Here is a 12,440-nt window from a genome sequence, read left to right as displayed (position 1 = left end):
TCAGCTGCACCGCATCTCGCGTAAAGGAAACGCTGCAGCACGCCTGCATAACGCCACATTCACTCGCAAACGGCGGAGCTCTCGGTCGCGAACGTTGACCGTTGCCTCGCATGAACTTGCTACAAGGAGATGTAACGAGCAATATCCCACTCAGCTGCAATGTCTGTCCACGGCGGCCCGACTTTTCGGACGTGAGCCATCTCCTCACCCACATCCAGAGCAAGGGCCATCTTTCCGCCTACTACAAGCTCAAAGTCAAGGGCACCTCCGACCCTGCAGCTCAGCGCACCATTGACGACTTCGACGAGTGGTACGCCGACTACGGACTGGAGGAGCTGATGCGTGAGCGCATGAGCCAGAAGGACAAGAAGAAAGTCGGCAGTGGTTCCGCCTCGCGTAGATCTACCAGTACGTGCGCCTTCACTACATACCTGTTCTTTGCTCACAGATCGCAGCGGCCACACACTCCGCACGCAGCACCCCGGCTCCATCAGCTGCTCGTCGTGCAACGCGAAGCCTCCGTGAGCAGACTCTGCTCGACCCGCAGCTCAACCGTAGAGGTGCGTCGACATCATCACGTTCGGCAACACCACTCTCGCTTTTCGATCCGGTCAACTTCCATCGCTCGTTCGGCGCCATGCAGCCCGCTTGGGGTCAGCCCTCCTACCTGAGCATTTCCCCTAGTACCATCAAGCAAGAGAGCGTCAGCAGTTTCGATGACGAGGAAGACGACGTCTACGAGCCACTGGTAGGACGCAACTCGCGCCGCCGCGCCAACAACAGCATCTCCGTCTTCTCTCAAATGGACGAGATATCCGACTTCGGTGAGGACATCATCAACGACAACACCAAGCTGAAGGGTGTCATCTGGCCAGGCATGTCCATCTTTGATTCCGCCACGCCTGACATGAAGCGTCGACGCAACCAGAAGAAGGATGCTCGTGTCCTCAGAGCACTGCAGGTAACGAGCGAGATTGTTGAACCCACCGAGTGCGTGTACGACACCGCTGGAGAACTCCGCCGTGAGCGTGACATCACTGGCCTGCCACCTTCTGAAGATGACCTAATCGAGGGCGAGTCCGAACCAGAGCCAGAAGAGCAAGAGAAGAAGCGTCCCCGCCGCAATGGACGCCAGGCTTTGGTGAAGAAGGAACCTAACACGGGTCGAGTCACTCGAGGACGCAAACAAGCCGCTCCCCTGTTCACTCGCACGGCCAAAGCAACATACTTCGACGGCCTGGACAAGGATGATGACCTGACCTACAGAGTCCGTCCAAAGCAGCGCACCGGCCTGAGCATCCATCGCGACAACACCGGTCCAGAGATCACTTTCAACCAGCCAAACTCGCTGAACTACCTCACCGCTGGCTACGCTCCGCTCCACGGCAGTACTTCCACTGGTCTGCTCCAGCGTTCTCATGCGCTTGAGAACCCTCTGATGCCACGGTCTCACAGCCGTGAATTGTCGTGGGGTCAATCTCACGTCCCATTCCGTCCATCCTCGAATGGACTCACTAATCCTCACCAGCAGGCATACTCCACCTTCGGCGGAATGTTCAGCCAGCCACCAGTTGCCTCCAACGCCAACGCCAACGTCAGTGCCATTGCCTCTGCCTCTGCCGCCAGTGGCCACACCTTCGGCGCCTTCGCCCACAACTTTGGAGCTGGACCGACCATGCCCAACAATACTAATGCACTCTTCCAGACTTCTACTGGCGATTTGTGGGACATCTTCAATAGCGTCACGGACCCGGTCGATAGTATTGTGGGTGATGCCGATCTCGGTTTTGGTGTTGGCGGTAAGTTGGTCAGCCTTTCCTCACGCCCACTCGAACAAACACTGATCATATCGTGCTCGTCGAACAGGAGAAGCCGTCCCAAACAATGCCCTCTTTCTGTCAGACGTCAAGCCGGCCGTCGAGGACGAAGAGGGCACCCTCTCGGCAACGAGCGAGCACTGAGACTTTGTTGATGCTCTCATCACGACTTGAGCCTCGAGACACACGACTCGGCTGTTTCACGAATGGCCTTGCCGTGACGTCTCCAAAAAGATCCTGTGAGTCGAGGCTGCATTTGCAGTAGCTGGGAAAAAGCAGAGCTGACTGTGGGTCACAGATCTTCCACGACATCCTCTTGCTCTCAGTAGCTCACGGCACCTGCACGGCAATCATTCACAAGGTTTGGGGCGAGGTGCCGCTATTGGTCTCACGGAGAAGCGGTGAAATTCACAGAAAAATGGCTGCATAATGGGAGAAAGCAGCACATGCATTCAGTCTGGTGGAGGATTCGGACATGACCTTTGGATGCAGTTTCGGCAAGATGCAGCATTGCTAAGGGAACCCATGTACCGATGGTAATGTGTGATGCTTAACGACAGAAATGGGAAAGAACGGTGACGGCTTGCGATTGGCATGCAGCCTCGACACTCGTTCATATGCAGAGGTTCTGTGCACCTCCCGGCGAGGTAGCAGACGACGGCTGATATGCTCGAATCAAAGAGAGGCAGCCATTACTGTTGACAATTGATTGCAACATACTCTCTACTTTCTCTCGTTCGCGTTATCCAGTTGTGATCTGCTCCTGGCTTGGCACTTGCCGAGGCGTTTGGTCGACATTACTTCCCGAACCGGCCACAATCTAGTCTTGCGGCTTACATCTCCAGGATCAAATGATCACACAGACACTGTGACGCGCTTCTCAGTATCAAATGAAGACGTCAAGATAAGTATCTAAAGGTCGCCCATATTGAAGTCGTCAACGTTGTTGCTCGGTGCTGGGCGACGCGGTGTGCGTCATCAAAGAATCCTTCCGTCGATGCCTCCTGGCAACCTCATCGTGTGTTTCGCGTATTGCTGCTGTTGTAGGCGCGTCAATCCACGCCATCTTCACATATCCAACTCGCAAGAAGACCATGCCGGCGAGATCTGCAGGCTGCTATCAGTGCCGCAAACGCAAAATTAGATGTGATCTACGGCGACCCGGTTGCGATCGGTGCAAGACTCATGGCGTTGCCTGCCCTGGATACCGAGAGCCTATGCCTGGCCAGATTGCGTTTGCTGATGAGACCGGTGATGTAATGCGAAGAGCCACGAAGGGAAAGAAAGGTTCTACAAGTTCTACGACATTCGAGGTCTCGAGCACGCCCCCATTCAAGCCGGACAATAGAAGGCGGGTGGACGATGGCGATGAGTTGTGCATGAGCAATGAAGCCCAGCATGAGTTCATCGTGCAAGCCGTGGATGCCGCGCTATCGCCATACTCTACCACCAAAGGAGTTTGTGTCGAGCTCAATGATCTGGGACGTTCTTCGGATTCTGCCGTATCCTTCTCCCCCTCCACAATACCGTATACACCGGAAGCTGATCTCGAGTATGGTCTTGTTCGGAAGGAGACGTCACTGGACATCGCCACAGCCATGTCGCTCTACGCGCTCCCACAATATATGCCCTCGGCCGCAGCAGAGAAAGCCATGATCTATAGCACGTTCGTCGACACGTACATGCCAAAGCACAGGCCTGAGCGTGATGCTCATTTCTCCTTCCTCGAACATCTCATCACAAGTCCCGGACTGCGACCTGAAGTCACGCAAGCACTGGACGCTCTGTGCTTGGTCCAGGTCGGCAGCATCTATCACGACCAAACACTGCTGAAGCAGTCGGTACGAATGTACGCCAAAGCACTCGCAGGCCTCGTTCGGACTCTCGGCAACAGTGATACTTCTACGTTCGTGACGGATGACTATGTGCTAGCCACAGTGACACTATTGGCTTCGTGCGAATTCTTTGACGAGATCTCGCAAATGGGCGAAGGATGGACTAAACATCTTCGAGGCTCGCAACAGCTTCTGAAGGCTCGTGGGGCGAAGAGTGTCAAGACCAAAATGAGTCTGATGCTTTACAGTAATATGCGGCACGGTGGGCTCAGCCATGCATTGATCGCAAGGAAAGGCACGTTCCTAGGCAAACCAGAATGGAGAGCAATTGCCTGGAGAGACGAGATTTGTGATGCAAGTACTCCTTTTTATGAGTATGCACTGCAAGTCCCAGATCTACTGGAAAGATGGGACGACTACGCCCAGGTCGCTGAAACGAGTGTTGAGGCACTCGATGCCTTCTTGGCTGAGGCCAGGGTGCTGGAACGAGGGCTGCGATTATGGTTCGAAGATTTTCGACTGCAAGCCAAAAGCTCCGGGAGGTCTCTCTATACTCTGACCCATATTGAGGAATTCCAACCTTTCTGCAAGCTCATCAGCGATCGAACTTTGGACAAGGCCTTCTTATTTTCGAGCTTCATGGTCGCATATCTGGCATCGGTGTACTGGGATGTGATGCACTTCCTGCGTACGACGATCAAGGCAATGCATCATGCTCGATACCAGGCAAAACCGGACTGGTTTCCTTCAGCAGAGGAAGCAGTCACGCAAGATGAATTGATGGAATACGTGATGAACATGATGCGATGTTTCCCTTTCTTTTGCGAGCCAACGAGTTCTTCGACTGGACAAATTGGGATCTTCTTGCCATTGCGTACGGCGGCTTTTTACTGCTTGGAGCATGGGCACTGGCATTTGCTGAAGTGGCTCGGCGCGGTGCGAGATGGCATCTTTACGAAAGGTATGAGGCCACCGAGTGTTCGCGAGAGTCGACCAGCGAATACGACGAATATCGCTATCAGTATAAGGCCCGGTGCTCCAGCGATCAAAGATGGCGTTGCGTACAATGTTGCTTCGAGGGGAACGGAGGTCAACTATGGGAATATGATGCAGAAATGAGAGTCTACGAACCTTAGTGAATACACATAGCTGGGTTGCAGAATGTTATGAGCATTGGACAGAAATTCTGAATATGCTGCCATTACAGACCAAGAAGCTCCAGCTGGCAGCGATCGCTCGGTTCTGTGTCTGATGAACTCCAGATACATGAGACTGGTGATCAATAGCCTGGTGGTTTCCTCGCTTCTTCAGTGATGGTGGCCACTGAAATTCGGTGTTTGGAAACACTTGCCAAGGTCCGACTTTGAACAACTGCTTATTATTTAATGCCCAATCCTCGTGACATCCAAAGACAAGTCGTGTCATTGTGAGAGTATCGTCACGTCCTCCGTTGTATGTGTCCGATAATTAAGGAGCACACGACACAGTGAAAGTGGCATCTGCACTTGCATGTCGGGTTTAAGTTTTTGCGGTCCGCCGTCCCGGCTACATTTTGCATCACACTCGCCGTCGCTGTGACTCTTTGGCGGCGTCTAAGTTGTTGGTGCACGAACAATACTTCCAGCTCCGCAGCGCCATTCTTTCACAAAGAACATCTGCGACTACGCTCATTCGATTCGGGAACCGCGAAAATGGCGACGAACGGCGATTACCCCTCAGACGACGAGTCTCCGCCGCAATCACCCGCACAAAAGCCACAGGATACTGGTGATAACGGCGATATCGAGGCTGTGAGGCCAAAAGGTCCTGCAGCGGCTCCTAGATCTGCTCTGAAGAAGACAAATCAAGCCGCAGCGGCGGCAGCAGCACGACCACCGCTGCCCGAGCAGCCAGATCCGAAAGACCTTGATGTTTCATCACTCACACCTTTGTCGCCAGAGATCATCGCACGACAGGCGACTATCAATATCGGCACAATCGGCCATGTGGCTCACGGAAAGAGTACGGTGGTGAAGGCGATATCTGGTGTGCAGACAGTGCGATTCAAGAACGAGCTGGAGCGAAATATCACAATCAAGCTTGGATACGCAAATGCCAAAATCTACAAGTGCGACAACGAGGAGTGCCCGCGACCTACCTGCTACAGAAGCTATAAGAGCGAGAAGGAGGTTGATCCGCCTTGCGAGAGGTCTGGATGTGATGGCACATACAGATTACTACGACACGTTTCGTAAGTCATACGCTTCGACGAAGGTAGTGGGATACTGACCCTTGCAGATTCGTCGATTGCCCTGGGCACGATATTCTGATGAGCACCATGTTGTCAGGCGCCGCAGTCATGGACGCCGCACTTCTGCTGATTGCAGGAAACGAAACCTGCCCACAGCCCCAAACATCAGAGCATCTTGCTGCTATCGAAATCATGAAATTGCAGCACATCATTATCTTGCAGAACAAGGTCGATTTGATGCGCGAAGAGGCAGCCTCCCAGCACTACGAGTCGATCAAGAAGTTCATCCGCGGCACAGTAGCAGATGACTCGCCCATCATCCCGATTTCTGCCCAGCTGAAGTTCAACATCGACGCCATCAACGAGATGCTGGTGTCTCGGATCCCCGTACCCATCCGAAACTTCCAGGACGACCCTCATCTCATTGTCATTCGATCCTTCGACGTCAACAAGCCTGGTTCGGAAATTGACGAGCTGCAAGGAGGTGTTGCTGGTGGTTCTATCTTGACTGGTATCTTGAAGCTCGGAGACGAGATCGAGATTAGGCCAGGTATCGTGTCGAGGGATGAGGCCGGCAAGATCCAGTGCAAGCCAATCTTCTCTCGCGTCATGGCACTGCAAGCCGAGCAGAACAGTCTCAAGTTTGCCGTGCCAGGTGGTCTGATTGGTGTTGGAACTCGCATCGACCCTACACTCTGCCGTGCCGATCGTCTCGTTGGTTTCGTGCTCGGACTGAAAGGCAAACTTCCAAAGATCTTCACAGAGTTGGAGGTCAATTACTTCTTGCTGCGCCGCCTGCTTGGTGTCAAGACTGCCGACGGAAAGCAGGCCAAGGTGGCCAAGCTCACGAAGAACGAAGTGCTGATGGTGAATGTGGGATCTACCGCTACTGGCGCTAAGGTCGTCGCCGTGAAGAACGATGTAGCCAAGCTACAGCTCACATCACCATGCTGCACAGCCATCAAAGAGAAGGTGGCGTTGTCGAGACGTATCGAGAAGCATTGGCGATTGATCGGTTGGGCAACAATCTTGAACGGAGACACGCTGGATCCTCAGAGTGCTTAAGCCTATTCTGATGGTGAAGGCGGAGTAATACCGGGGCATCTTCTGTTGCGATACGACAAGCTGTGCTTTTGGAGCGTTCAATCGGTGTTCAAAATGACTGCATGGGGCAGGGACATGAATTGGGCGTGAGCGCCTGAAGACAGATGATAGAGAATGAACACGAAGTCAAACACAGTTCGTCACCGTCACTTTACCTGGTTGGAATGGTAGATTCAGCGAGGAGAGAGAGACGGAGAACATCCTCGATATGTTCAGAAGCCTCGTGGCATAGATCGATCATTCTCGAGTGAATCTTTCGCTGTCGTGCTTGCATGTGAAGATGGCGGGGCAAGGCGAGACCGCGGGGTGTTCTTTCCGCTGCGAGATTAGCTCCAACCTTAAAGCTAAATAGTTGCGCTACCACACCGACGGTTTTGCATTTCATGACACGAATTGACACCTGCACAACTCTTGACAAGTCTGCGCACCTTTGTCTCGTATTGGCCAATATATTCGAGAAGATTGTACCCTGAGAAGACCACTTCGAACCCACATCCGAAACCGCGAGTCACAGTTCGCGATCGAGGACACGAACACCACTTCGGACACGAATTCTTTAAGCCGAGGGGCAGGGTAGAAAAGAGCCATTGAAGGCCGCAGATAGACTTGAAGGAGTTCGGACAGGAAGAACAAGAACAAGTCAAGACACACGGGAGACATCATGGCAGCAGCAGCGGCATCGGTTGTGCCAGCATTGGACCAGAGGCCCATCAAGAACACTATTTGTTTGTTCGATGTCGATGGCACTCTCACTCCAGCCCGTCGCGTACGTGAATAGCCCTTCTCATAATTATTGCAAGAATGGACAAATCAAGCGGATAGCTTCTGCGCAGCGAAATCAGCCGGACACGCTAACTTTCTGCTCAACAGACCGTTTCCCCAGAGATGCTCCAGCTCCTCTCTGCCCTCCGTCACAAAGTAGCCATCGGCTTCGTCGGAGGCTCCGATCTCGCCAAACAGCAAGAACAACTCGGCACGGCCTCGATCCCAGTCACCTCGCTCTTCGACTTTTGCTTCGCAGAGAACGGCTTGACTGCCTACCGCATGGGCCAGCCTCTCGCTTCGCACAGCTTCATCAAGTGGATTGGTGAGGAGCAGTACAAGAAGCTCGTCAGATACATCTTGCACTACATCGCAGACTTGGACATTCCAGTCAAGAGAGGTACTTTTATTGAGTTCCGCAATGGCATGATCAATGTCAGCCCAGTGGGCAGGAACGCGAGCGTGCAAGAGCGAAATGATTATGAGAAGTTTGATTTGGAGCATGGAATCAGGAAGACTTTTGTCGAGAGTCTGAAGAAGGAATTCCCAGATCTTGGATTGACGTGAGTCTATCATTACACACTTGTCCCTGCAACTTCGTCAACTGACTCAATTCTAGCTACTCCATCGGCGGCCAAATCTCTTTCGATGTCTTCCCCAAGGGCTGGGACAAGACCTACTGCCTGCAGCACGTCGAGAATGAGAAGAACCTGCCAGGAGGTGTCGAATACACGACCATCCACTTCTTCGGCGACAAGACGTACCAGGGCGGCAACGACTACGAAATCTACGAGGATCCACGAACTGTGGGACACAGCGTCAAGAACCCAGATGAGACTGCTGCTGAGCTCAAGAAGTTGTTCGACTTGTAGATCACATGCTCGTCGAAATAGTCACATGTTTCCTGCTTGATCCGAAAGCGTGTTGATTGCGTCTGGGCAGTGTGGTAGATACAACATAGACTCGCGCAAAAGTTTACGATTTTCATGCCCTATATTGCAAGCATCGTTTTCCATCTCGTCGAATCTTTATAAAACTTGATGCGTAAAGTCACGAAATTCCAGTGTCATGAGACCATGATCAAGATGACGAGAATTACACCTTCCTGTCTTCACTCAAGGTGCAAAGGCACAAACGAATCTTCTCGATTTGTCTATCACGGAACAAGAAAACGGGTTACGTATTCCCTCTTCGTCCAAACTACCTCCGGCAAGCTCCGCGCAAACTGTCGCTGGCGAAGCCCGCTTTGTAACAGAAGCTTTCTATGCTTTTATGCCGCATCCATCGAAGATACCCTGCAGCATATGGTGGAACTGAACTCTCAAGAAAAAGAAGAAAAGAAAAACAACAAGGCAGGACCAAGCAAGCTCAATCCTCCATCTCCTCGTCCTCATCCTCGCTGCCATCCTCGTCAGCATCAACTTCGGCCAAAAGGTCCCTCTCCTCTTCATCGAGCTCCGCTCCGCCATCCTCATCATCAGGCTCCGGATCAATGTCCATTTTCTGACCATGCGTGCTACCATCTCTCCTCACACCAGCAGATCTCCTCCGACCCGTCTCGGATTTTTCTCGTTTGATCGAAGATCTTGGCGCTCTTGATCCAGTTCCTTCAGCACGATGTACTCCATTACTGACAGAGGCACTATTCTGCCGACTCGGTGCCGCGGGACGTCGATACTGCGCTGTCCCATTCTTCTCGCGCTCGAGGCGCTTTGCCATCGAAGCACCTGGGAGAGCTTGTTCCCAGCGATCAAGTCGTCTACTACACTTCCTGAGACTAGAAGCGAGCGATTTGGTCTCCTCTCCGACATCAGCAGGCTCTTGGTGCGGGATCTTGACGAATCCGGCGTATAAGACTCGAGGCCGTCGCCAGGAGTCAACGTCGCCGAAGGGATCATCAATTGTCGCCCCACGATGCCAGTCGTCGTTCTTCTCCGCTCGATCTCTGGCCTTGCGGATCTTGATTGCCTCTTCCTCGGAGTCGTAGTCGGGTGGCAAATATTTTAGGCGTTTCCAAGCACGTATGATCGGACTCTCTGCTTCTCGCTTGTCCCGCGCTCTCTCGTGAGCTTTTCGTATTCGCCGGTCTAGAGTGTAGTCTATTTGCATCTTCCTGTGATTGATGACGGCGGATTGGTGTTGCGTGATACCTCTATGTCGTTTTTGCGCCTGGTATGAAGGTGTTGGAATATGGGTGTTCGGATTGGTAAATGATAGTGTCTGCCCTCCAGGGGACATTCCCGCCTTAGTCGAATTCGCGTATGCGAAAGATCCGCCGTGTGCTTGTACGGGACCGTTTGGGCCATTGTTGACGAACTGCACTTGGCCTCCTGTGTTTGGCAGTAATGGCACATGTTGGCCAGAAGCGGCGCCAGCAGCTGTTGCGTTGGCATCTTTGCCAGCCTTGTTTCTTCTCCAGTTGCCCCTGCCAGGTCCCTTCTTGACGAGTGCCGCAGCCGGCGGATGGGAAGGCGATGGATCGGGGCCAACATCATCACTATTGAGGAGATTTCCGATACCCATGCCACCCAATGGTTTGTTGACTGCTTGGAAGCCACGAGCAGCCGGCGAAGGAGACCTAGTGTAGTCGCTAGCCGTCTCGTGGTGCAAAGCAGACCGCCCGACTGATGTAGCTGTCGATGCGTTAGCTCGCCACATCTAGGTATTGCACAATGGTGAACTCACCTCCTGCCATCCGGTGGAAGCCAGCATCAGATCCCTCATCATCGCTAGGCGCCGGATTGTGCCCAGTAGTCAGTCCCTTCTCCTTGCGAGCGCGCTTAAGTGCCGTCATGGCCGGACTAGGCTCGCTGGCCAGTATTGCGATACGCTCTTTCCGCTTGACCTCACCAAAGTGTTTCTCGCTTTCCGTATCGACATTTTCTTGTTCAGCTTGCTCATCTGTCAAGCCGACCAAAGTAGGCACCTTCAGAGGTAAAGCATCTGTTCCTTCCTCGCCCTCTCCGTATGTACCTTGCCCAAATGGATTGTTGTGGGTCGCCTCAATACTGAAATCGCTCTCGAGATACCACCAAACCAGCCAGAGAAAGGCCTTTGCTCTGCTTTCGCTGCTTAGAGTCGGCCGCATGACAAGGTCGAAGAAATCTCGAGGAGGAGGAAAGTGGACTTCGCTGATCTTGGGGGCGTACTGGCTCATCACGAAGATCAGATTGACGGGATTCGTTCGGGGGATCGACGCGTTCTTGATCTCGTCCATTGTGCTCGGTTGTGGCTCGTCCTCTGTAGCGCCCTTGAGGATCGATTTCAGTCTCGGCGCATCTTGGAGCTGCTTGTAGGCATTCGGGTCCTGGTCAGCTTGCAGCGCCGGGATTGAGTGGTAGGTACGGAGTTGAGCGCGCATTTCCGGGAAGACTGCCACGGGTTAGCTGAAGTATTCCAAGTAATATGCTGGTCCCTGCCTACAATTCAATGTGGTGTTCATGCGTCCCACGTTGACCAACAAACACACCATGGCCATGCTGATCGCGCCTGCTTGGTCCTGCAACAGCTTCTCCTTGAGAATCTTGCTGCACTTGCTGCTCTTGGCCATGGCATCGATGTAGATGTCGGCAAAGGTGTGACCTTTCGAGCCATCGCTGTATTTGGTGAAGCATGGCGTCTTGTCGTCGAAGACCAGCTTGAGGAAGTCGTACTGAATGTCCTTCCGCCACAGTGGGATGCCGTCTTCCTTCTTCAGATGTCGTATCTTGTTGCCGCTATACACGGAGCTCGTGGCGCCGCTCTTGTTGTGTCGTACGGACGTGGTGGTCGATGTGTACATGGGCTCGTCCTTATCGTTGTCGCCATGATGGGCGCCGGTGTCTTTGGGCGTTGCGACGGGGTCGTCGTCGTCGAGCTGGTCGGCCTTGCGCTTGGCTGGCATGGGCGTTGACGCGGCCGCTGTTTCTGTCGGCGGCGGAGGAGGCAGCGGAGGTTGTATGGGAGGAGCTGCTGTCGCTGCTGTGGGAGCGGAGGGAGCAGTGGCGGCAGCAGGCTTTGGCTCTGGATCAGGTTCCTGCGGCGCCATGATGCTGGACAGATCCATGGCGGGTGGTGGTCGGTGGTTTCAGGTGCTGACACAGGCGCAAAAGGCTGATACGGCAGCTACGGTATCGCATGCGGCCGCACTCGAGCGTGCTGTATCATCGTGCTCGATCAGGTGCTGGCGGAGGAGTGTTGGTGGGGAGGGTGAGCATGCGCGCGCGAGAATGAATTGGTGTTGGGGGCAGGGAGCGAGCGAATTGGGCGATGATCCGTGGCTCGAGCACGCAGCAGCAAGCACAGCGAGCAAGCCTCGTCCGCTGCTACCGAAAGCTGCCCAGCTGTACAAAGTCTATACACTTCCCGTTCCGATGCGACAAACGCCAGCCAATATATCGTCCGCATCGCCACCCATTTCTCGGTCTCTGCGGATACACAACCACGTCGGCAGTCTGCTGACACGCTTGGCGCACCAATTGATCTCGCAACGCGTCGTCTTCACTTGACTTGGTCATGCACTGAGCTGCTGGTTGGAGGTGGAGGTGACCAAAGTGACGCACCTGCAAGCACCATTGGCGGATGAGCTTGGCGCCGGCGGCCTGAGCTGTGAGACAAGCATGCGAGTGGGTGAATTTGCACTCCAATCACTTCGCTCGCCCGTCACAGATCATCGCAGCTCGCCAGCCGTGCAACCACACTGCTTCCAGTGAC

General features: G+C 53.7%; 5 protein-coding genes across 6 annotated transcripts; 4 read left to right on the top strand and 1 right to left on the bottom strand.

Annotated features, from left to right (window-relative positions):
- Positions 1-110: 110 nt before the first annotated feature.
- Positions 111-2,222, top strand: CKM354_001263900 (uncharacterized protein; the record flags this gene model as incomplete). 2 transcript variants are annotated; one of them, XM_044808161.1, is made up of 4 exons in its annotated part: positions 111-408; positions 456-1,799; positions 1,867-1,950; positions 2,116-2,222. In XM_044808161.1, 4 exons carry the CDS (start codon positions 111-113, stop codon positions 2,220-2,222), a joined length of 1,833 nt encoding a protein of 610 aa, XP_044664096.1. The 2 variants fall into 2 exon arrangements, with proteins under 2 accessions (XP_044664096.1, XP_044664097.1); XM_044808162.1 differs by lacking the exon at positions 2,116-2,222 and having other exon boundaries at positions 1,867-1,961.
- A 689-nt stretch (positions 2,223-2,911) lies between these two features.
- CKM354_001263800 (uncharacterized protein) lies at positions 2,912-4,771 on the top strand (the record flags this gene model as incomplete). Its single annotated transcript, XM_044808160.1, has 1 exon — positions 2,912-4,771. The coding sequence occupies one exon, from the start codon at positions 2,912-2,914 to the stop codon at positions 4,769-4,771; it is 1,860 nt and encodes a 619-aa protein (XP_044664095.1).
- Positions 4,772-5,343: 572 nt separating this feature from the next.
- Positions 5,344-6,947, top strand: CKM354_001263700 (translation initiation factor eIF2 subunit gamma; the record flags this gene model as incomplete). Its single annotated transcript, XM_044808159.1, has 2 exons — positions 5,344-5,882; positions 5,930-6,947. The coding sequence occupies 2 exons, from the start codon at positions 5,344-5,346 to the stop codon at positions 6,945-6,947; spliced, it is 1,557 nt and encodes a 518-aa protein (XP_044664094.1).
- Positions 6,948-7,647: 700 nt separating this feature from the next.
- On the top strand, positions 7,648-8,620 carry CKM354_001263600 (phosphomannomutase SEC53; the record flags this gene model as incomplete). The annotated part of the gene is made up of 3 exons (XM_044808158.1): positions 7,648-7,752; positions 7,857-8,311; positions 8,368-8,620. 3 exons carry the CDS (start codon positions 7,648-7,650, stop codon positions 8,618-8,620), a joined length of 813 nt encoding a protein of 270 aa, XP_044664093.1.
- A 496-nt stretch (positions 8,621-9,116) lies between these two features.
- CKM354_001263500 (uncharacterized protein) lies at positions 9,117-11,793 on the bottom strand (the record flags this gene model as incomplete). Its single annotated transcript, XM_044808157.1, has 3 exons — positions 9,117-10,381; positions 10,434-11,120; positions 11,172-11,793. The coding sequence occupies 3 exons, from the start codon at positions 11,791-11,793 to the stop codon at positions 9,117-9,119; spliced, it is 2,574 nt and encodes an 857-aa protein (XP_044664092.1).
- Between the last annotated feature and the right edge of the window lie 647 nt (positions 11,794-12,440).

This window comes from Cercospora kikuchii, assembly GCF_019650295.1.
Source record: "Cercospora kikuchii DNA, contig_00009, whole genome shotgun sequence".
NCBI classification, from domain to species: Eukaryota; Fungi; Ascomycota; class Dothideomycetes; order Mycosphaerellales; family Mycosphaerellaceae; genus Cercospora; species Cercospora kikuchii.
The sequence above is the reverse complement of the archived record's forward strand: the minus strand, read 5'-3'. Positions and strand labels throughout refer to the sequence as shown.